This window comes from Chelonia mydas, chromosome 7 (assembly GCF_015237465.2).
Source record: "Chelonia mydas isolate rCheMyd1 chromosome 7, rCheMyd1.pri.v2, whole genome shotgun sequence".
Lineage (NCBI taxonomy): Eukaryota > Metazoa > Chordata > Testudines > Cheloniidae > Chelonia > Chelonia mydas.
The window spans coordinates 36,798,723-36,823,502 of NC_057853.1; the positions used below are offsets into that span (position 1 = coordinate 36,798,723).

The 24,780-nt window shown below is 39.4% G+C and overlaps 1 protein-coding gene across 36 annotated transcripts in view; it reads left to right on the top strand.

Moving 5' to 3' along the window:
• The window catches only part of RAF1 (Raf-1 proto-oncogene, serine/threonine kinase), a 93,820-nt gene that overhangs the window by 25,162 nt on the left and 43,878 nt on the right, over positions 1-24,780 (top strand). For 12 of the 36 annotated variants that reach the window (XM_027818902.3, XM_043551699.1, XM_043551689.1 and 9 more), the window contains 8 exons: positions 6,387-6,619; positions 9,819-9,931; positions 12,176-12,278; positions 14,296-14,453; positions 16,010-16,108; positions 17,975-18,128; positions 22,019-22,046; positions 22,143-22,270. In XM_027818902.3, coding sequence (XP_027674703.1) covers positions 6,413-6,619; positions 9,819-9,931; positions 12,176-12,278; positions 14,296-14,453; positions 16,010-16,108; positions 17,975-18,128; positions 22,019-22,046; positions 22,143-22,270 — 990 coding nt within the window. In that variant the 5' untranslated portion in view covers positions 6,387-6,412. Of the gene's footprint in view, positions 1-772; positions 834-3,169; positions 3,260-4,617; positions 4,670-6,386; positions 6,620-9,818; positions 9,932-12,175; positions 12,279-14,295; positions 14,454-16,009; positions 16,109-17,974; positions 18,129-22,018; positions 22,047-22,142; positions 22,271-24,780 lie in introns of those variants that run through there. The other 24 variants (XM_027818898.3, XM_043551691.1, XM_043551693.1 and 21 more) reach the window with 8 other exon arrangements.

The following is a 24,780-nucleotide window of genomic DNA, read 5'->3' on the forward strand; positions in this document are numbered from 1 at the left end:
ATTAATCCTTTAGCTCAAGTGGTGGCTATCTTTGGTTAGAGGTTTTTCTAGTTGTACATAATAGTATTTATTTGTACCTTTTTTCTTTCTTATTCCCCCTCCCCCAACCAATCTAGGAAATTACATCCAAATAAAATATAGGGTCACAGGCTTCGTTGCTTCTCTAGGCTGAGCGCATTGCCCTCACCAGGCAATTCCTCGTGCCCCAAATTTCTCCTTTCTACTCCATACCAGGTTCCCCCACTCCTCCTGTATGCCATGGGTTCTGTGTGCCTCCTCCATTCTACTTCCTATGTCAGTGGTTCTGTGTTCATCACCATCTCCCTCGAAAACCACCATTTTTTATTTTCTTTCTATTTCAGGGTGTCAGCATTTTAAAACTGTATTGGGAGAGTTGCTAGAACTAAGATCAGGTGTATTGCCAGGGAATTCCATGTGTCCTCCATTTTCCCTTTTTGGTTTTTCCCATTTCTACCAAAATCAGTAGGTTCTGCCCATTGACACCTAGAACAGTCCCTGAACTTTTGGAATTGAATAGATGTGGCGTTCAGAAGTTGTTACATCCAAAGAGAGAAATGCCATTAAGTTGAGTGCAAGGCCTTGCAAGTTCAGTCGATTACATTAAAAGAATGGTATTTAGATTGCAAAGACAAAGCACTTCAAAGTTGGGAAATGCCAGATTTGTTTGTCAGTGGAAACTTAATTCTTTCTCCTTGTGCATATGCATTATGATAGTCTTTAGTTGCATGCTCACATTCTATTTTTTCCACAGGACCCTGCCTCATTCAGTGCACAGGATAGACATGCAGTGGGGCAGATATAACTTGGCAAAGGTAACTGTGAAAGTGGCATTTCCTGACTTATCTGTGCCTGATTTTGCAACATAAATGTTCTTTTAATATAGTTTATTGTATTTCATACATATATAAGGAAAATGTGTATGTATATAAGGCAGCAGTGTTAAGATTGCACAAGCAACTTTAATTTTTGTCATTTCCTGACTGTTGATGGGGTCGATTTGCAACTTGAATGTTTTTTATGCAGTTCTTTTGTATAGATTTTCCTACTTTTTAAAAAAGAAAAATAAAACACATTTTACTGTGTGCTGCTATTCACTAGACATGAGTATAGTGCTGTGTACTGTACATGTGCAGTACATGAGGCGGGAGCCCTTGTCAGATTAGATTTCCACCTTTCTCTATCATGTGGAAGAAAGGCCTCCTTTGGCGTTCCTGTATCTTTTTTTTTTTAATGCACCTCCATCGATCACATTTCAGTGCCCAGCCGAACATAACTGAAATATTGCTCCACTTGACTATACTTGTGTATGTCCTGTGGAATCCTGAGATGACCTCTTTTTGATTACAAATGCATCAACTTCCCTTGTGATATTGCAACTGTTCAAAAAGTGGTTACAAGATTATTTTTTTAGAAAAACTGATTTTTTTTTTTAATAATTATGCTCAAAAACAGCTTAACTATTTCAGTAAAAGTCAAATGCAGCAGTGCAAAGCTCACATGATTCTGGGCAGTTGCGTTGCTCCATCAGAATTTTTTGGGAAGAATCATGTCATTGTCATGTCATTTGCTGCCTCCCAGGGAAGTCTGGAAGAGGATTGAAAAGTAGAGGAGGGGGAAAAAGGGGTAGACTAGTTAAGAATCGCCACTACCCCCAGAGCATATAAGGGAACAGGGGAAGGTGAGTAGCAGATACTACTTCCTTCAAATGAAGGAGGCTTTTGGGGTGAGGTGAAGAGAGAGGACTCTTTCTGTACAGGTGGGGGTTGGAAGTGACTTGGATTTAATCACATCTGTGGTGCTAGGAAGAGGAGCATGGAGAGCACCCTCTTCTTCCCAGCAGCTGGAAGTTGTCTAGCTTTCTGCACTCCTGGATCTCACTGGTGGTAGAAGCTCCTCTCTCAAAAATCTTTCTTATAAGCCTCTTGTTATTGATGCCTGGTAAATTGTTAAAGCCCTATGTACAATCTAAAGATGTGACATCATGTGCCCAGTGATATAATTCTAGAAATTCAAAATAATGTTTGCAGCATTTCTCTTTAAAGGTAATACATAGCTGGAAGGCATTGTAAAACCAGCATAGTAATACCAAGTCTTTTAATATTCATGTTCAGTAACGTGTATATTTTGCATATCAGAATCAAAGGCTTTTGTGAATGCTTCTTAAATTGATTAGAAATAACAGGAAATTATAGCTAGCATCCATCTATTGTCTTCATTCTACATTTTTGTATGTATCAGTTGCATTTTTAACTGTGATAGGTTAATGTAGAGTCTACCTGATCTTAACAAATTTGTTGTTCTGAAGTTTGGAAAGGCTGGGGAAAACTATTAGTTGGTATTTCAGTGCTAAGGGAAACAAGTACCACGTCAAGTTGAGATTTTATGGGAAATAAGTGTAGAGGAGGTGTGCTCCCTGACATCTGTCCTCTCCCTGAAAAAAAAAAATTACAGCTAGTAAGTTATTAATCTTGATCCAGATTCGCTAAACAGCTTATCAGTTTAAGTTAGACAGCCACTCTTAACTATAAAAGCTGTTGTAATTTAACTTGCTGACATTAGTCTCCTTTCCTGTTTGATTCTCAAATTGCAAATACAAAACCAGTCTCATTTATGCATGCTAGGTAAATTTTCAAAAGTGTCTTAGTCCCATTAACTTTCAGTGGGATTCGAGCTCCTTACTTAGGTACTTCAGAAAAAATTTTATCTCTTTGATACTACAACATCTGGGAGATCCTATTGTTTTTGGCACAGTTTGTAGGAGAGGATTGCTTAATGTTATGGTAGAACCAGTTTAGTGCTGATATTTGATAGAGAATATGTCTTGTAATTCCTGTGCAAATCCACCCAAATTTGGATAAATTAAACAACTTTGAAAAATTTTAGTTTGCATGTGCTCAGTAAACACAGAATTTAGTGGCTAAAATCTGTGAAGATTCTATCTTCCTGGGGCATGCTTCATTAGCTCTTAATGCTGACCAAACTCTGCATGCACTGTCCTAACAAAGTGACTGAGCATGCTCCATTCCTAGGGCTAAGGGGGCAAAACTGAACTTTTCCTGTAGTTGTAGCTTCCAGTAGCTGTGACCTGGGTACTGGAACTGAGAAACTGTCTTTTCTCTACTCTGATTATCACTCTGCTGGCACCTAGGAGCATGGAGGAAGAAGTTGTCTGACTTGAAACCCGAGGGGATAAAAGGAGACTGGGGAAGAAGGGGAGTAGATTGGGACAAGGATTCTGGTGAGACTGGGACTAGAGAGAAACTATAAGTGCGAGCTGGAGTGTGGGGGGAAAACTGCTGGTTGGATAAGGAGACTGGGTTTGAGAGCCAGATGGGGGGTGGGCTGGTTGGGCAAGAAAATTCGGACTGGGAACTGGTGCGGGAGAGGGAAACACAGATCAGACAAAGAGCTTGGTGGGAGGAGGAGGAGACTGGGACTGAAGACCAGTGTGTCAGGGAATGGGGCTGGGAGGTGATAAAAGACATGGAGCCAGGAAAAAACTTGGCAATGAGACTGGGTCAAGCAGCCAAGGAGGAGGGCTACTAAGGCCTTGTCTACACTACAGGGGAAATTCAATCTGAGCTACACAATTTGAGTTGCGTGAATAGCGTAACTTAAATAGACGTAGCTTAGACCTACTTACTGCGGGGTCCACACTATGCAATGTCAACGGGAGACGCTCTCCCGTTGACTCCCCCTACTGTTCTCGATCCAGTGGAGTATAGGAGTCAACAAGAGAGCGATCTGTGGTCGATTTAGTGGGTCTTTAGCCAGGGTTTAGCTAAATTGACCAATGCATCGATCGTTGCTCGTAGTTCCCTTGGTAAGTGTAGACAAGCCCTGAGACAAGGAGAAAGGGGGACAGATCTGAGGGCAGCTGGAACCTGCAAGGGGAGTGAGAGAATGAATGAGGATCTGGGAGGGGGGAAATGAGACTGGCTTGACAAGGAGTTTGGGATTGGGGGATGAGAAGCCTGAGAAGTGGAGATGGAGACTTGGACTTGGAGGCAGGGGTGGGGAAGAGATAGGAATGGTACTTGGACAGATTGGAAGTGACAGGACTTGGTGTCAACAGGCAGAAGAGTATCTGACCTCTAGAGAACACTCTCCTCCAGAGCCTGAAATGGAACCCCAGATTTCTGAGTTTCATCATTCCTCTGCTGTCAGTAAATACCTGTGAAACCCACTAGCAAAGTGTCTTATCACCCTCTAGTGCTGGTCCACATAGAGGATGACAACCTATTACTGCTATCGCTTATTCTATTAGCCCAAGTGGTAGAGGTCTGTCCAGTGCATCTAAAGTTTCCAGCTCTGCTGATAACTCATATAGGTGTCAGTATGATGCCATGTGATTGAATTTTTTTCCCTGTTTGCTCTTTAAAAGTCTGGAAAATTACACACAGAACCTCTTCTCTTCCATCCCCCCACTCCCCTATTAATAAAACATTATTAAAACATTATTAAGGTTGCAAAGTTGAGCACACAGAAGTTAGGAAATGCCAGATTTATGGTTGCCTATGTAACTTTAATTCATCCTCCTTCTATATATTTATTATGATATGGTCTTTACATGATCACATACTGTTTTTTCCACAGGACCCTGGCCTAAGTCACTGCACAGATGGACCTGCTCTGGGGATGAATCAAGGTAGTATAGTGATGGAGGCTGTTGTCTGTAGGACTCCTACTTCATTAGTTGCAGAAGTTGGAAGACATGGTAGTGCATGAGCAGGAAATTGCTTAAAGTGAGAGGATGGTCTCATGCAGGCAGTTAAATGCTGCCATGGAAAACTAGATTCTATCCTATCCTCTGCCACAGAGTTTCGATGTGATGCTAGGCAAGTCACTTAAACCAAATTTTTCACACATGATCTGTAATTATGCGTTCTTCAATTTCTGGATACTTTACTTGAGATCCTGGGGTCTGATTTGTAGAAGGACTGAGCACTCACAGCTGCAACTGACGTCAGTGGGGGGAGCTGTGCTTTGAACTTAAATAATGCTGAGTACTCATAAATAGTGATCCATCGTAAAGCCCATGAGAAAATTAGTAATTCTGCCTTCAGAACAGAGTTTAAATAATGTGCAGTAAGTAAGTTTTAGGGCCACACATTGAACTGTGAAGATAAAACAAATTATTAAATAACTGCTCATGAAGTGAGAACTGTCCATTTTATGTACCGAATGAGACAGGGATCCTTTGGGGGGAAAAAAGTGTGATCATATAATTAAAGGTTTCAGAGTAACAGCCGTGTTAGTCTGTATTCGTAAAAAGAAAAGGAGTACTTGTGGCACCTTAGAGACTAACCAGTTTATTTGAGCATGAGCTTTCGTGAGCTGCAGCTCACTTCATCGGATGCATAGCATATCGTGGAAACTGCACGTCTTCTGCAGTTTCCACGATATGCTATGCATCCGATGAAGTGAGCTGTAGCTCACGAAAGCTCATGCTCAAATAAACTGGTTAGTCTCTAAGGTGCCACAAGTACTCCTTTTCATATAATTAAAGACTGTCATAATGCATATGTATAAGAGGGCTGAATTAAGGTTGCACAGACAGCCTTAATTCTAGTATTTCCTAGCTTTTGGGTGCTTGACTTTGCAATCTTAATTTTTTAACATAGTTTTGTGTGTATAAAGAATATTAAGATCAGGAATATAGATAATTGTCAAAGATTTATTTAGCAATAATCTCTCTTACTGTAACTTGGCTAGGTAAATATACTTAAAAAGCTTGCATTGTGTAATTGTAGAGCCCTGTCTTCAGACACTCTTTGCTCATCTTTTTTGGGGGGGAATGTATGGGCTTAATTTTGTTACTTCCCAGTTTTTGGAAAGCTTGATAATGACTTAAAAAAAACTGAACAGAAAAAAGACTTCACACTTTAAATATATTTATACTTTAACTCAGACCTTTTAGTTTCAAACTTAGCATGTACTTAGCCATGAGTGAGGAAAGTATACTTCAACTTGGAAAGGAAAAATTCCATCAGAAATGTAAGTGTGCACCAAACGTGTTGCTTTCAAGATTCACAGGAATGTGTGCACACATCTGTATTTATGGAGATCTACACAATTAAATAAACTTAGCTGAGATTGCTGTAACTACATTTTTATGAGTTTGTCTGTTGTAATAAAACACGGACAATAGCATTCTGCATAAATGTTGTTTGTATAATTTTACAGTATAACTAGGGTATGATACCATGGTTGTAAAGCACTTGAGATCTACTGATGAAAAATACTATATAAAAGCATAAGGTGGTATTATTTATTACATTGTTTGGTCTTTTACTGTGTTTGCTTACAGATTTATCTTAACATATGAGAACGTTGTAATTTCTTTTGCCTGTACTTCATTTCAGATTTTGCTGTTCCTTAGCCTGTATCAATGGAGCACATTCAGGGAGCTTGGAAGACCATCAGTAATGGTTTTGGATTCAAGGATTCTGTCTTTGATGGATCAAACTGTATTTCACCTACTATTGTTCAGCAGTTTGGCTATCAACGCCGAGCTTCTGATGATGGCAAGCTCTCGGATACGTCTAAGACTAGTAATACCATTCGGGTTTTCTTGCCTAACAAGCAGCGCACAGTGGTAAGTCTACACAAGCCTCATGTATGGCTACCTCTACATTACGCTCTACTGGCAACGCTGTGTAGTGTAAGTGTAGCTACATGCAGCAGTCAAAAGTGTACCACATCCACACTGCAGTATGTAGCTACACGTGTCAGTGAAAGGCTCTGGCAGAGGGGAGGCAGCAGGGAAAGCTTCAGCAGCTGCGTGCTGCCGGAGCCTTTCACTCTGGCGAGGAAAAGCTGTGGCTGGGAGGAGGCAGCAGGGAAAGGCTTCACCTCTGCCAGAGCCTTATCTTGTGGCAGGGAAGGGCTCTAGCAGCAGGGAGGTGCTGGAGCCTTTCCCTCGTGCCAGAGTTTTTCCTGAAGAGGGAAAAGGCTTCAGAAGCAGGGAGGCAGTGGAACGCTACATGGCTAAAAATAGCAACGTAGACTGGGAGGGACGGCTTGGGTGACTAGAGATCCAGGTAGGATGTGTATTTGAGTCTACTTCAGGTGTATCTGTAGTTTACTCACCTAAGCAATGCCTCGCAGTCTATACTGCTATTTTTACCTGCGGTAGGGGGACTGTGCATGTACGTACACTACACGCCTCCAAAAGAAGGGAGTGCTGAAGCATCCTATGAGATATTATAGACTTTTACTATTGTTAATGTATATGTGGCAACAGAAATGTTAAATAAAACTGGAAGGTTGGTCTATGTTTAGGAAAGTCATTGTTAGTCCATTAATCCTAAAGGCTATATTTTAAAATATAGCATCTTATTCTGATGCAATGTTCTACAATATACATGTGTAGATTACATTCAAATATTTAATGGCAAGAGATTACAGTAGTGGGCTAACCTAATTTACAGTACTGTTGCAGAACTATCCTAGCCTATGTGAACTCAAATATATAATGATTTTGTCACAGGTTGCTTCAACATGGATCCCTACAATGAAATATATTGAAGATAGATTGAACTTAAACATTGCTTGGTCTTTGTTCCAAGCGGAGCATTCCAATAATATGCTAAAACTCTATCCATTGCTTGAAATCCTAATTCATGTTTTGTCCCTTCCCTCAACATAATGCCATCCACCCACTCACAGTGCTATCATTTCTGTCTGCATATGTGTCAAGTATAAAACATTCTGTCTAGCATAAAAACAGTAAACTGCAACAAAATTTCCTGACTCAAGTTGATATATTACTGTGGGTGTGACAGAAAATATGCCTGTCTGGCCTGTTAGGACAGCATGCCATGAGCCAAAACATTAAGTCCCAGCAAGTCCATTGTTGTATACCACAAGTTAACTTTTGTAGACAAACCTTCAAAAGTGAAGTGTAAAGCAAGTGTGTGGTGTTTTGTTTTTTTGTTTTTTTCTTTTTTTAAAGAGTGGAATGGATCCTTTGATCTATATAACTGCCTCAAACATTTTCTGAAAAGCTTTTTTCTGCTTCTACGTTAGGAATATCTGGTCCTGACTTACTGCTTTTCCTGTGGAGGACCTGGAATGTGACATCATAGCTGGAGGTAGAAACTTGAACAGAAGGAAAGGATGAGACTTAGGCTGGGAGAGCTGTAACTCAAATTTCAACCTCTGGTTCAAACATCACATTCCAAGCCCAACTACTGCCAGTGTTTCCTAGGGGAAAAAGAAATATGTTTGATATTTCTTACGTTAAGCAAGCAGAATTTTTTTCTTAAATCTAAGGCGGTCTTTTCTCATAATAAAGGAATATCCAGAACAATTTTTGTTGGTATGAAAAACAAACTAGCCACAGTAAATATAGCAAACCGTTACAATAAAGTGATTGTGGCAATCACCAAAATACCTCCTTCCAAAACTGATGAGGAGATACTGACAAACTCAGAATGCCATACATAACCTGTATCATCTGCCTTCATTTTGGCTTCTCCTTTGGTCAAGATCAAGTGGCATGTTGAGCCAAAGGGTCATACAGGCATAATTCTTGAATCTATTGTAAATCAAGTGGTAGGGATGCAGCATTAAAAAGTTATATATTACATCCAAACAGAGAAATACCATCCAGCTGAGCATAAGACATCACAAACTTGTCCAATGTGCTCATGGGCATGTAGATTCAAACATTCAACCTTACATTTCACTTCCTTTAATGTCAAGGCAAACGAATGAAGCAAACAGTGGCTTAACTTCCTCTTACTTTCTGCTGACCGTCCTAGAAAGCAAAATAACTATTATAATGAAATTTTTTTGTATGGAAGGATAACTTTTCTTTATCTTGAAGTTTTAAATTCTTACAGAAGCCCAGAAGTTGATGCACATGATGCAACCATAATTTCCACTAAGCATAGTAGTTTGTTCTTAAACATTTAGGGAGGGTAGCAAAGGCAGGTCTCCCCTTTTAAATGGGGGTGAATATACCATTTGTTAAGGAGGTTCACAACTGGAGATGCTTCTGGATCATAAGGTAGCACTGATGGCCAAAAAGCACTGCTATGTACATCTGATCAGACTTACAGCCTTTCAGTTTGAAGGGAGACCTTGCCACAGTTACCCATGTCTTTATCATATCGAGATTTGACAATGCATTCTATGGGAGCTGCATTAGAAGACCATTCTGAAGTTGCAGCCAATGAGAGAGCAGCAATATCAGCTATCCGCATAGGCTGCTGATTTGCTTTTGGGTGCCATTCTGTGTGGTGTTTGATCTTAATAAGCCCTGTATGTATGGTTTGGGATCTGGCTACTTAAGAGACTGCCTTTGTCTCTCCATTGTCACACCACCTCAAATCAGCTAAGGTACTTTCAGTTTCACTCAGTTCCTGGATTTGAAAGTTTGGGAACTGTTCTGGTGGCAGGATGATTGAGTTCACTGCTCCTTCACACATTGATCTGAGAGCTCCAAATGTGTTTACATTAAGGGCATGATGTAAGGCTCATTTGTTTTCTAGGGAAAGCTATATTGGATGGATTTTTGGATGGATTTGTTCAGTTAAATTCTGAAGGAAATAGTATCTCTTGTTAATCTTTGCTCCTAGAAATGCTTGTGCATGTCATCAGTGTGGCATGTTAGGCACACTTTTTTGAAATTTCAAACTATCAATAAAAGTGCTACTAAGTCTAGTTTCACTGTAGTCATGTGTAGAATGTGATGTGTCTAGTCTTGTGTAGAATATGAAGATCAGAAAAATGGTATTTTAAACCCTTTTATGTCCTCATTAGAGTTTTAAATTGGCTCTTGTTCACAGGTAAATGTGCGGAATGGGATGACCCTACATGATTGTCTTATGAAGGCGCTCAAAGTCAGAGGTCTGCAGCCAGAATGCTGTGCAGTTTTTCGACTTTTTAATGAACAAAAAGGGTAAGAAGCTGTGTACTAAATCAGAGAAACAGTTTTAACATTCTGTTGGATTTTTCAAATCCTGGTTTTAAACTAGCAGAAACTGTGGTTTCTTCCCCCATTTTTAGAAGTCTAACTTGGCTGTGAAGACTCTCTTCATGCTTTCTTTGCTCTTCTCAGATTTCTTATTCAAAAAGCCATGCCTTAAGCATGCTGAAATGATGTAAGAAATTAAATATTAGTTTTATTTAAATGCTCATACTTGCCTGGGGGATTTCTACACCACTGTATATGCGCAGATTTTTTTTGCTTCCCTGCAGAAAAATTACTTTCTGATGGGGAAGCAAAGGGAAGCCTCAAGAGCTGTTATGTGTCCCTCCCCGGGAGTGTGGGCACATCATTTTGGGTGCCTGGAGCAGCTGGTGGAGAGGTAAATCACCACAGTGGGTGGGGGGGCCCTGGCGAGACCCCGACCGATGACTCCTACCCTGCGCCAGGCTCAGCTGCTAGTCCCAGATGGTCTGGGGGCAGGGGAGGACGGGATTTTCTTTTCCCTGCAAGGAGCAGCCAGGGCTGGGTCAGACCCACCCCCAGAAACCTCCCCTCGCTGTAGGAAGCCCCAACGAGCTCCTGTGCATTCAGATCCCCTCCACCCGAACCCCCCAGTGATCCACCCGCACCCAGATTGTCCCACACAGAACCCTCTCACCCCACACCTTGATTCCCCCCACTGAGCCCCTCCACATTTGGATCCTGCTGGACTAAGCCTGTCTACCCACACCTGGTGTGCCTGGCACAGAGGGACAGGGCCCTGGGGTGTTTCTGGGGCAGGGCCAGCCTTTGTGCTGTGTCAGGGTTGGGTGCAGCCTCACCACCAAATCCGTGTCCCAGGAGGGCAAGGGGTTTTGCAGGGTGATCTCCCACCTCCATGTGGCCAGTGCTCCCCACTGCCATGCTGGAGCCTCTACATTTATTTATTGTCAAATAAAATTTGCAGAATTTTAAAATGTGTGCAGAATTTTTATTTTTTGGCAAAGAATTTTTAATTTTTTGGTGCAGAATTCCCTCAGGAATAATGGTAAGGATTTTATATACACCATGAAATATGTCTGCCCTTCTATTTCAAAACTGAAGAAGGAAAAATCTGAGTTAGCTGCTTTTTACAGACTTCTTTATATCGCTCTAATCTAGCTAGATTGTGTGTTCAAATTTGAACACACAATATTTTCTTCCTGCATTTGAAGATACATACTTCAGCATTATACATGCTTGATTCTCTCAAATAAGGATCCTTGTATTCAATTTTAATGTTATAAATTCCTGTGGAAATTTTAAAATGTTATGGATTTGAGTCTCATCTCAGGTATTCCTTTGTGTTTTGTAGGGCTGGGGGGTGCTGCTATTAAATGCCAAATGATTATTTTACAAGCTGAGAGTGTGAAGGTATCTGGTTGAGTTAATGTATTAACTTCACACATCAGAAGACTTGGGCTCAATGCTTTTTGAAGCCACAATCATGAGACAGTCATTTGTGGGTATTCATCTCTGTGTAACTGAGTCTATATTGAGATCTCAAGTAACTTTGGAGCTCAAGCACATAATATGGTTTCTATATCACTAAACTTGCCATTCATAATTTGGTACATTTGTTTATAAAGAGATTTCTACGGTGCCCATCACCATAACACCTGGATGCCTTTTATCTTATAAAAACAATCATCAAAATATATGACAACCCATGTAAGGTATTTAAACTGCTATTGCTGAAAAATTGGAAATCACTTACAATTCTGTGTTGTGTTTTTTAAAAACAAAACACTGAAATACCATTAATTCTAAGAGATTGGTTGTATTTGTTTTCATCTGGCTGATGAATCTTGCCCATATGCTCAGGGTTTAGCTGATCGCCATATTCGGGGTCGGGAAGGAATTTTCCTCCAGGGCAGATTGGAAGAGGCCCTGGAGGTTTTTCGCCTTCCTCTGTAGCATGGGGCACGGGTCACTTGCTGGAGGATTCTCTGCTCCTTGAAGTCTTTAAACTACGATTTGAGGACTTCAATAGCACAGATATAGGTGTGAGGTTTTTTGCAGGAGTAGTGGATGAAATTCTGTGGCCTGCGTTGTGCAGGAGGTCAGACTAGATGATCATAATGGTTCCTTCTGATGTAAATATCTATGAATCTATGTTATAGGAGCATGTATTACAATTTACATTATTGAATAGACCTAATTATTCTCACTTCTCATTTTTTTTTTCCTTTTTAGCAAAAAAGCACGCTTAGATTGGAATACAGATGCTGCCTCCTTGATTGGAGAGGAACTGCAAGTAGATTTCCTTGATCATGTTCCACTTACAACACACAACTTTGTAAGTTTAGTTTTCTTCTGTATTTTGAATGCAGGTTCAGTTGACTTCCTAAACACGGGAAGCAACTTTAGATGTTGATGCTATAGTATTCTCTCCCAATAAAATACTATTAATTTATTAATTAATAAAACCAGAATGACAACAACAACCCCAGATTATTTACAGGTATTAGTCCCCTAATCTCAGTAATTTTTTTCGGACCTGGCCTAGAACATGTGGCAATGCCCTCTTTCATTTACAATAGTAGTAATGAAATAACAACCTGACAGAGGATCAGAAGCAGAGTTTTCTTTACACTCCAGTTGACAGTATTTTCTAATCCCAAAACAGAATGGATGTCTTCACCTTAGTCTTTTATTTCAGAAAATTGAATAATTTCTCTTACATATTCAGTAAAATTCGCACCACTTATGCAAAGAGAAAGTATTCATGGTTTCTTTGGCACGCATGTTCACTTGTTTTGAAGGTATCAGCTGGACAATGATTGTTGCTAGAATAAGGTGTTGCTTTTTGGGCTAGCAGTAGTCCTAAGCATATTCATGAAATGCCTGTCTCTGGTGACTGATGGTCTTCGTCACCTGGGTTTAACTGTGTATCTATATGTGCACGTGCTTCCAAGGATATGGCCTTCTTGGAAGGTGGTTCAGGTTCTGAAAATGACTTGCATTTGGAGTCTGGATCCTTCGGTCAAAAAAAATCAATGATGAAGCCCACTTATAGAATCTGTTATAGAGGCTGGTTGTTTTTTTCAGGGTGTTAAGCATGTTGATGTCCTGCAAATTCATAACATCTCTTTGCCAGGCTGTGTATGAGGCTATGTTCACAATTTGACAGAATTTTGTTCTCTCAGGAGGTGAGACTCTCTTTGATTATAGTTTCTTCCCAAGAGCATGCTATGGGATTCCTTTGCTTGGGATCCAGTCAATACTCTGCTCAATAGAGATAAGGCAACAGATATATCCAAGCAGGGTTGGAGTTCTGATCTATGTCAACTCTAAGTCTATGGTACTTAGAAGCAAAAGAAAGCCAGGCTACATTTAATTGTGTGGGAGGGGAGAGCAATAAGGTTAGCTCATAAGGTTAGCTCACTTCCTTCTATCAAGACGGAATAAGGCCACATTTTTTCACAATATGACCATGCATTATCTAAACTGATGGGCAACTTCATTCCAATCTTCTCTGTCAAGATTTGATTTTTCTATAGGGATATTGCATAAAGACTGAAACCCTTCTGATACATCAGGCAGGGCTAACAATTTTTTTAGCAGATTGTCAGTTGGAAAGGTTATGATTGACATAACGATGCCCCATTTATTTGATCCATTGTTCTGTCTGGGGTAGACCACAAGCGGACTTGTTTGTGACCAGGCAGAACAGAAAGTGTAAAATCTTTTAGATTTGGATCCTGCCTTTATTGTACATTGTGGGGGAAAGGACTGTTGTATGCCTTGCTTCCCAAAAGTCTTGGTAAAGAGATGTCAAGATGTTTAAAAACACGGAAGTTCACCTAAAAAGAAATTTGCCATAAGGAGTATAACTATTAAATAGCATTCTTTTGTGCATAACATATTGATTACTTATATACACGCAATTCTATAACTGTTTTAAAAAAAAAAAGTCCAAGGTGAAGTGATTGGTGCTTTACATTAGGAGTCTAAAACTTCCTTCATTGAAGTCAATGTCAAAACTCCCAAGCACCTTATTGGAAACAAGATGGTGCTCTGAATCTTGCAAGGATACACTTAAATTTCAGGATTAAATAGCTAGGTAAAGAGCTCTCTAAATGTCTACAAAATATCCATAATTGTAACAGCACAAATCCACAGACTTTCTGAAGTGTAGAGTTAAGTTCAATATTTGGTTTGGAGCAGTTTTATAAAAAGTTTTCATTCATGATTTTACAGTTAATTTTTGCCAGATCCTTAGGTATTCATCCAAGCCACTTGACAGAGCTGGTACCACAAGGGGGTGTATGAGTGTGTGTACACACATTTTAATCATTTAACTTGTATTTTAGGCTCGGAAGACATTTCTAAAGCTTGCCTTCTGTGACATATGCCAGAAGTTCCTGCTAAATGGGTTCCGGTGTCAGACGTGTGGCTACAAATTCCATGAACACTGCAGCACTAAAGTCCCAACCATGTGTGTGGACTGGAGCAATATCAGGCAACTCTTGTAAGAGCTTTTAATTACTAATACTAACAGTCTCTGTGACTGAAGAATCTCAGACTCAGTCTTAATATCAGTGAGCGTTATGAATTGTTGAGCAGTGTAATATGTAAAAAGATTGGTGTATTGACGTGATGAAATAACCATCAGTATCTGCTCCCAGCCAGTTTATGCAATAGGACTATTGCCATGAAGTATATTAGGCTCTTTTTGTAAAATATTCTGGGACAAGCAGACCCAGACATGGCAAATGTCCAGCTAATTTCTGTAATGTCACCTCAAAGTTCATTCAACATGGAAGTATGCAAGAGTTCCTTGTACAACTCATTTTTGTCTCAGGCCTGGTCTACACTGGGGGCGGGGGATCGATCTAAGATACGCAACTTCAGCTACGAGAATGGCGTAGCTGAAGTCAACGTATCTTAGATAGACTTAGAATCACTTACTTCGTGTCCTTGCGGCACGGGATCGACGGCCACTGCTCCCCCATCGACTCCGCTTCCTCCTCTCTCCCTGGTGGAGTTCCGGAGTCGACAGCAGAGCAATCGGGGATCGATTTATCACGTCTACACTGTACACGATAAATCAATCCCCGATAGATTGATCACTACCCGCTGATCCGGCAGGTAGTGTAGACTTGGCCTCAGGGAAAAATTAACCCTTTTGACATAGAGTACTATTGGTATTATGGGGCTTTTGAAAATTTTACCCCAGATCCCATAGTCCTTTTGAAACTCAATGAAATTTAGGCTTCTAAAGCCATGTCTACTGTAGTCCTTATGTCAGCAAAACTTTTGTCGCTCAGGGGCGTGGTTTCATTGAGCTGGTTTTATTATGTGGACGGGAGAGCTCTCTTCTATTGGCATAACGCAGTTACACAAGCACTCTTAGAGCGGCACAGCTGTATTTGGTACAGCTGTGCTGCTGTAAACTTTTAAGTGTAGATATGGCCTAAGTCGCTAAGGGGTTTTTGAAAATGTTATCCTTGTTTCATATTAGGAAGCTGCACCAGTGTAACTAAATCAAATTTAATTATAAATAAATAAAATAAATTTAATTATACTGCTGCAGAATCCTAATGCAGATGCAATTAAACCTATTTAAATGAATAAAATGGTTCAAGTACATCTACATTAGTAGTTTATATTATTTTAACTAAATTTAGTTGCGTAGGTACACACTTTCTAATGTAGACCAGCCCAAATAGTGTAGGATAAATTGTAGGATTCAGAGCTAACTTCTAAACCTTCCTTTGCACTAGCAGTTTGGTGTTGAATGTCATGCCAGGAAAGGCTAATACCCAAAGTTTAATTTAGAAGTAACACTTGAAAAAAATCATTAGGTCTGTAAGGATGTATAGAGGTTTATTTGTCATAGAGCACACCATAAGCTTAAAGACAGAGCAGGAAAACAAACTGCATATAAATACGGATAAATCTAATATCTTGCATGATAGAAATCAACCATAACACAAAAATAGGAACCTATAATCATACCCTTTTTTGTAGCATTGATCAGGATGTATTGTAGTATTTACTTAATTCTTTTTGTTGATATTTCAGATTGTTCCCTAATTCAAATATCAGTGACAGTGGTGTCCCTGCACTACCTCCCTTGACAATGCGACGGATGCGTGAGTCTGTCTCCCGGCTGCCTGTTAGGTAAGCTATTTCCACTACTTTTTGTTTTGGGAAGTATAGTTTTAATAAAATGGAATGATCATGTAATACTAGTGATGGACAGAATGCACTAAAACAATATCACTTCAGTTTTAAGGCTGAAATGCTAATATCTCTTTGCATATAGAGATTGTAAATAAGGTGTGTAATATCCCCCTTTTCTACAGTTCCTAGGATTAAGAAACACTTGCACTTAAGATTGCTGGCTTTGCATTTTTAGTCTTGAGGTTTTAAATCAGATCATTAAAGGTGTGGGGATTTTTTTTTTAATATTTGAGACTATGTCTTTTAACAATGTCAGTATCAAAAAGTAATATGCTGTATAATATAAGTTCCTTCAGACAATCTTGTGCCAATAGCCCCATTAGAGCACAACTAGTCATGTAGTACATGTGTGAAAATGGATGATTCATTTGTTTTGCATGAGTCATATATAGAAATTTTTAAAACACCATCAGTTTTGATACTACTGCATATTCTTAGTTTAACCCAGTGATTCTCAAACTTTTGTACTGGTGACCCCTTTCACATAGCAAGCCTCTGAGTGTGACCCCCCCCTTATAAATTAAACACACTTTTAAATATATTTAACACCATTATAAATGTTGGATGCAAAGCGGGGTCTGGGGTGGGGGCTGACAGCTTATGACCCCCCATGTAATAACCTCACGACCCCCTGAGGGGTCCTGACCCCCTGTTTGAGAACCCCTGGCTTAACCTAAGTAGAGGGATTTAAAAAGGAAACAAAGTGTATAATAGGTTAAAAAAAAACATACTGCTCTTGAAATTCTGAAAATTAAAGAAAATTTGTGTGGATTTAGATGCTAAATGCATATTATTCTCCTTCCATGCAGCATGTCCTCTGACCCTTACTTCAGGCTTGGGTCCCTTTCCCTGCAGTATTGGAGGCTGATGAGGTTAGGCCAGGCCAGAAGTGTATGCCCCTCAGCTTCCTCCTGACAAGACTGTCTTTTCAGGAGTGGTGCAAGCCCATTTCTGTGATCCCAGCATGTTAACTTGAAACATTTTCTTTTGGGGGATCTGCAGTAGTAACTCATTCCTTCTTGACCTCCTATCCCACTTGCAAGCCAGGTAATAGCAAATGAATTAGGGATGCATCCTTGTCATCTTTTGTAAATAGTTAGTTACTTCAGTCTGGCTATTTATGTGATTAAGGTAAACAGGATTTGGTTGGCCTTTAGTCCTGATTGGTAATTCTTTGCTTCAGCTGTAATCCAGTACTTGGCCATATGTTAGACAAATTACATTCTTTATTTAACCACTGTTGTTTGATTTCCATAGAACTGTATTGAGCTCCTTTTAGCTGGTATTAGGTTTCATGACTTCCTCGTAAGCTGTTCTGCGTGATCAGTTGAACAGTCCCAGCAATCTACTCCCCCTTCCCAAACTATAGTTTTCATAGCAAATAAAAACTATTTTTTAAACTCCTAAAAATTGACTAGGCTTGAAAGAAGGATCTTGCTTAAATTTCACAGATCGGAATTAATTCTAACTGAGCTAATATTTTAACAATTGGTTAAATATGAGTTGGCAGGAGTTGAAATGAGGAGTAACAAATTAAATAATGGCAAAAATACCACAGACTGCTGCTGAATGTGCCAGGCATGTATTGCCAACTGTTAAAATCTTGCTTTAAAACCCTTTGATTTTGTTCCTAAATTAAACTGGGCAAGATCCAACTGGCTAAATAGGGTTAGTACTATTTGCTGACTAAACTTCCTGGATTCTGTGTGTCTTTGTTTTTAGGCAAGATGCTATACAGTAATTTACAACTAGTATAGAAAGAAAAATGAACTGTGACTTATTTTTCCCCTCTCCTCATGTCAGTTCCCAGCACAGATATTCTACGCCTCATGCCTTCACATTCAACACATCAAATCCTTCCTCTGAGGGCTCCCTGTCCCAAAGACAGAGATCTACATCCACCCCGAACGTCCATATGGTCAGCACTACCATGCCTGTAGACAACAGGATAATTGAGGTAATATGCTGAATAAGAAATTGTGTAGAGCTCATCTAAAACTACTACTGGTTATTTAACCAGTGTTTTAATCATGTTGATGCTATTTTCTTCTTAACATCTTCCCTTAGTTTGGTAAGTGGTGAAAGCCCAGAGTGAGCAACGTCTGCCTAGAGATTTAAGTATCTTATCTTTCATGCTTGCAGCCTCTCACCTTTGCTAAAATTTTTAACAGGTTTTGTGCTGCTTTACAGAAAATTGTTGGAGCCTAATGTTCAGAAGTTTAACAGATCACTCTTACTGCGCAAGAGCAAGACCAGATTTGTTACACAGATGCTTACTGTTCGGTCCTTTGGAATGTGTTCTTTGCCATTTAAAAAACATAAACTCACAAGCAAATTGATAAATCAATCAGATGGTGGTGCATATCTGCATGCCAGTTGCAAAGAATGAATATTAAAGGCAATGCCTCTTGTGCTATGCAGCCCATTAGATCTATACTTAGTATTAAGGACCCTAGAATTAGATGGTAAGTTTCAGCACAGCTGAGATTCACCCTCCTGCAACTTGCTTTCAGACTTCTATTCTTTTTGTAGATTGGCAGTGCAGTCAAGCCTGAAACAGGTGCTCTAGTTGCTATTAGGTACTATTAATGTTAAAACTCACTGGGGGTCGGGGGAGGCTTGCAGGAAGAGGAGCATGACCTGCACAGTTCCTACCAACCAGAGCCTTTATTCTAACAAATTTTGGAACTTCTCAGGACACATCCCTAGCTGCAGAGATTGTAAGATACGCAGAAAGGCTTGCTGCCTTTGGTTCCTCTCTGGCATGCCTCCAAAAGGGCTCATGAGGGAGCTTATCTTCTGAGCACCTTTGGACTCTACAGCTGGGGAAAGATGCCTGTATGGCAGAGCTTCTGAGCTCTTTTTGGAGCAGAGGCTATGTTCAAGCTGGGCTTTATGGGGCTTCCCTAATAATTTTGTAGTACACAGGGCTTTGACGGATACACTGTCATGTTTGTGTTTCATATACTGTGATGATGAGATGCCAGTCTTTCTCCCTTCCCACCTTTTTAATATCTTAAAGGGTTGTGAATGAAGTGATGTAAATGTGCAGTCTTCCAGAAACAAATAGCTTTTTACATAATCTCTGGAAGGTGTTTCACACAGTAATTGAATGGAAAAGATTGGTTTTTAATAAAGTAGTTTTCAAAAATGTGGGCATTAATATTCTCTTAGTAGTTTAAAACTATACTTAATAGAGAGAAAAATATGACCTGCACAGAGCTAATGAATAAAGCTGCTTTTTCTTTCCTCAAGTTCCTGATCGTTTCTGTTCTTTTATTCATTCATCTTAGCAACTGAAAACTATTATTTTTTACTACTTCTTCTGTTCTTTTCTTTATTTCTCATTGCTTTGTATTAGAACAACAGCTTGAATGCTTCTCCCAGTTCCTGGTGCAGACGATTTTGTTTGAGGGGAAGAGTAGGTATTTTTCTTCATGCCTTTGCTTTCTTGCAATTTAACAGCATTTGTAAGACTGTAAACCATAGTAATGGCTAAGTGAAATTATTAATCTAAAATTGGTTTAATAAAGATGTTGGTATGGCATGTTTGGTTTAGTTCAGTTCTAATATATGAGTACCGTAATTGGAGGGGATACCTGGGCAGAATAGTTTCAGTCATGGATTAAGTTGATAATTCTACAGAAAGTGAAATTCATCCTTTGTGTAAACCCATTCACTTTAGTAGGTTTACACTAAAGATGCATTGGCCCCACAATGTTTAAAATAATATCTTGTCTCAAACACGTCCTTTAACGTACTGTCTGGCCTTCTCTCTGGGAATTGTTTTGGTGAATTATAGCATGGCCACACCAAGATGATATAGCCAAGTAGAATCCAAGATTAAATAGTGTGCTCATGGAGTCACATAGCTTGAGGCCAGAAGGTACCACTAGATCATCTAGTCTGACCTCCTGTATATCACAGGCCACCAGCACCACCCAGCACCCACGCACAAAGTCCAACAACCATAATTAGATCAAAGTATTGCAGCCCACAGGAGACTAGACTATTATGTGCCACAGCCAGAGAATAGGAGGGACTCAGGTGCACCAGTACCCAAAGCCCCTGCAGTGGCAGAGAAACGATTGTCAGGTGTACCCAGATAATCCTGGCAAGTGAGCCACTTTGCACTACTTGTACTTCACATAAAGATTAGGTGTAAATGACAAATTATAGTACTGGTGTATAATTATATATATGGGATTACTCAAAAGAGCGCCTATATTATTTCCTTGACTAAAAGGATTCAGCAGAGGTTAATATTTTCCCTTTAGCCCAAACTGAGATTGAAATAAAATTATTGAAGTGCAGTAGAAGTGCTTTTTTCCTTAGAAATCAGGTGTATGTACATGTAAATCTAAAAATGTAACTTTTTAAAATGGCTTTCTTTAAAGTTTGTGAGTTTTTCAACTCATTTGACTGAAATTACACTCCAGGGCAGCTGTACAAAATCCATCACTGGTACTGATTGCAGATTCTTATAAAGCTTTCTGCTTTCTGCCTGGTTGTCTCTATTCTTGAACGGGTAGTATAATTCAAGAGTGCTTCAAAGCGTTAGATGTCTGCACATTGTAATCTGCTGAAGGTTAGAGCAGAGAAGTACAGCAGAAATGTGTGAATGTTTTGATTCAAAACACAGGTCATAGGTCAAAGTTTGTTACTAGCCATGACTGCATACCTTTCTAACTGAATTTTTAGGAATTATAATTAGGACAGCTCTTTAAAAATATGTTGCTTATCTTAATAGAGTTAGTATGGATCATTCATAAGCCTTTGTGTAGGGTACTTGTAGGTTGTTCTGCACTGCCATGAAATCTAAATGTCATCTGTGGATAGTTGGTTGGAAGATTTGAATTGACTTCTATTAATCTTTTTTAATATTTGACATTTTTGTAGTGCATGTTCCTGCTTTGTGTAGTACTTAGCATTTTGCCTTTCCTATACTTACTTTTGTTTGGGATATGATTTAGTAGAAGGAACAAGTTGGAAAAGTTGCTTCTGCCAGAACTGACCCTGTGCATGACTACAGAATTAAGTGCTTTAAAGTTTGTGTGGCATGAGGTGAGGGGAGGAGAAAGGCCAACTCTGGTGCAGTGTAACAACCTATTTTTAGCCTATTAGTAGAGTTGTGTTTCGGTCAGCGATATAAATCTTGTGAGAACTTATTTACTTTGGTATTAGAGTACAAATCTCAATCTTTTACAGTCTCACATGGTACAGTGGGTGTATGTACTTCCGAAGTGTCTACTGGTTTTAAAGTTTGTTCACATTCTAACAATATTCCCCATTATATGTGTAAGGAATCTCTCTCAATGCAGTGCCAAAATAATAATGATTTTCTAAATGCACTCACTGTAGGTAGTAGACCACGGTATGAATTACGTACCTATCTGAAATTCAGGGGTGCATAACAGTTTCACAAGACAGTACAATGGCTGGGAATATCAAAAACCATGTTTAGTATTTTCTTTGACACAAAGGTTCTTATTCAGCAGGAGCCATTGTATAGCAATATAGTTTAACTTCCCCATGAAAATTATGTAAATTAATTGTGCAAGCTCATGATTAGAGCCAGGTTGAAAAGGGGGCAAACTAGATGTTTTCAGCAAGTAACAGTTGGATTCTTAAATGATTTCTAAAATATCCAAAACATTCTGTTTTGGAAGATACTGGTCAGTAATCTGGTGCCCTGAATCAAAGCTCTTTAGCACCATTTCATGGGTGATCTACGTTTTCTGATATCTGATTTCCAGACCCCTTTCCTCCCTCCACACTCTGTGTTTGACAACTGAAATGTTGGGGTTTTTTTTTGTTTTTTTAATTTTATTTTCTCTCCCGTTTTAGGATGCAATTCGAAGTCACAGTGAGTCAGGTAAGATTTCTATACATAAAATAATTAGAATTCTTTCTTTTACTCTACATTTATTTTCTCTTGTTCATATTTCCTGCTTTGTTTTTGTGTATTAAGCTTCACCATCAGCTTTGTCTGGAAGTCCCAACAATATAAGCCCAACTGGCTGGTCTCAACCGAAAACCCCAGTGCCAGCCCAAAGAGAGAGAGCTCCTGGATCCAACACACAAGAAAAAAACAAAATTGTAAGTACTATAGTATTTGTTTTCAGACTAATCCTGAAGGAGAAAAAGAGGGACTTTGCGACAAAATTCCAGTTTTTGAAGGCCATAACTGGTGGTGAAACTATTGGGAATGTTCTGTTTAGTTTGTGTTGAAATGAGATGACCTAGTACTTTAAATTCCCATAACAAATCACTGTGTGTAACTTCAGTTTCACGTCCCATGTTAAAATGTTTGTAGTACTGATTCAAGCATTATCATCTGAGTTTTTTTTTTAAAGGTCCATATATTTTTTGAAAGATACTAGATTTTTAAGATTGTTTGTCTTCATTTGAAACTTCCTTTGGCTTTCATTGAAAAATTATGTTGACAGTGTCTGTTCAATTTAGTGGTAAGTAGTTAAATGAAATTTTTTATGAAAATTGAATTTAACAAAATGCAAGTGTTCTTTTTTAACATCTTGGTCTAGTAGTTTAGGCCTGTAACTCTAAGGCTATGTCTACACTACAGTCCTTAGAGCGGCACAGCTGTACCACTGCAACTGCGCTGCTATGAGGTCTCCTTTGTAGTCGCTCTATGCCAATGGGAGAGAGCTTTCCTGCCAGCATAATTAAGCCATTCTCAATGAGCAGCATTAACTATGTTGGCAGGAGTGCATCTCCTGCTGACCTAGCGCTGTCCACACTGGTGCTTTTGTTGGTGAAACTTATGTCAGTTGGGTGTCAAGAACGATGATGTTCTCATGCACTGCTCTTGGGGAGCTCCCTTGCCCTTTCTTCATTAGGCTCTGTAAGAGAGTATTTACTAGTAATATATGTATCCTGCTTTAATGTAAGTCTTGCTCATAAACTAAGCTTACATGATGGTCATGGTGCAAATATATTACTTTAAATTATTCACCAAGTGTAGTGCTCACGTGTCGTTAACAAGTCAGAGCTGCTGTGTTCATTTTTAGGGAAAAAAAGATTTGGAATCAGGAATGCATTTTTCATTCTGTTACACGCTTTCAGATGCATGAAATAGGAGGATTAAGTCACTTTGTAGCATCCTTTTAAATGTAAGAGATGTCAGTCTGGTGTGAAAGGTGATTCACCATAGAGCCGATATTTTTAACATGAAAGGGCAATTTGAATTATTTTAAATTAGGAGGTAGAGTGATCTTGTAGTTGTAGGTCCTGGTCTGGGACTTGGGAGATCTGGGTTCAGTTCCTGGCTCTGCCACAGATTTCCTTTGTAACCATGGACAAGTCCCTTTGTCCTCCTCTTTTGTACCTCAGTGTTGCTGAGGATTAATTGATGCTTGTGAGGTACGGAAATACTGCCGTGAAGGTCTTATCTAGATGTATGTATTTTGTACACTTCCCCAAACTTCCTAATCAATGCTTTTCTACTTGTGCTGTTTGTGGTCTTTGGGTAGTAGGCCACTTTTCCTTAACAGTTGCTGGAGACACTGTCAATACCTTAAATATCTTTTAAAAATAAAAAAAATCATGTAGTATAATTTCAGATTGTCCAGTTACATGTTTCATGTGAACAGGAACAGATTGCAATAAAGCAGATAACTAGATATGTATTTTTGTCAATAACTTCAGCAAAATATTGACCAGTGGATGGTATGCACCTAAATTACTTAGATGCTTTGGAAAATAAGTCCCATTGAAATGGAACTTGTGCTCCTAAGTCACTTAGGGGCTTCTAAAAATGCCAGACTAGTGTTACCAGGTAATCTTGTCAGTTACCATGGGTAATGGGTAGGGCCCTGCCAAATTCACGGACGTGACCATGAAAAATGCTTCACGGACCATGAAATCTAGTCTTTTTTTTGTGTACTTTTACTCTATGCTATATAAATTTCATGGGGAGACCAGTGTTTCTCAAAATGGGGCTTCCTAGCAAAAAAAAGGGTTGGGGGTGGGGTTGCAAGGTTATTGTAGTGGGGTCGTGGTATTGCCACCCTTACTTCTGCACTGCCTTCAGAGCTGGGCAGCCGGAGAACGGCAGCTGCTGGCCAGGTGCCCAGCTCTGAAGGCAGCGCCCCATGAGCATCAGCACAGAAGTAAGGGTGGCAATACCATACCATGCCACCCTTTCTGCTGCGCTGTTGCCTTCAGAGTTGGGTCAGGAGTCCATCAGTTACCACACTGTGAAATTTCAGATTTAAATATCTGAAATCATGAAATTTACGATTTTTAAAATCCTATGACCATGAAATTGACCAAAAAGAACCATGATTTTGATAGGGCCCTAGGAATGGGTGCCTTTTGAAATGCATTTAATAAACATTTACATTTTATTCAGGAGCATTTTTAACCAGTAGCTGCTCTTATAATTTTTAAGAAGTTGATAGGGTCTGTAAACATTACATTAATTTAAAAAAAATTTCTTTACTCAATTGTCTTTGAAGATCTAATATCACAGTTCTGCTTTTCCCTTGCAACAGTTGATAACATAAGGAGCCAAAATCATCCAGGTAAATGTTGTCTACCTGTTTTTGGTTTTGAGGTTATCAACTGTTGTAAGAGGAACATTGAAT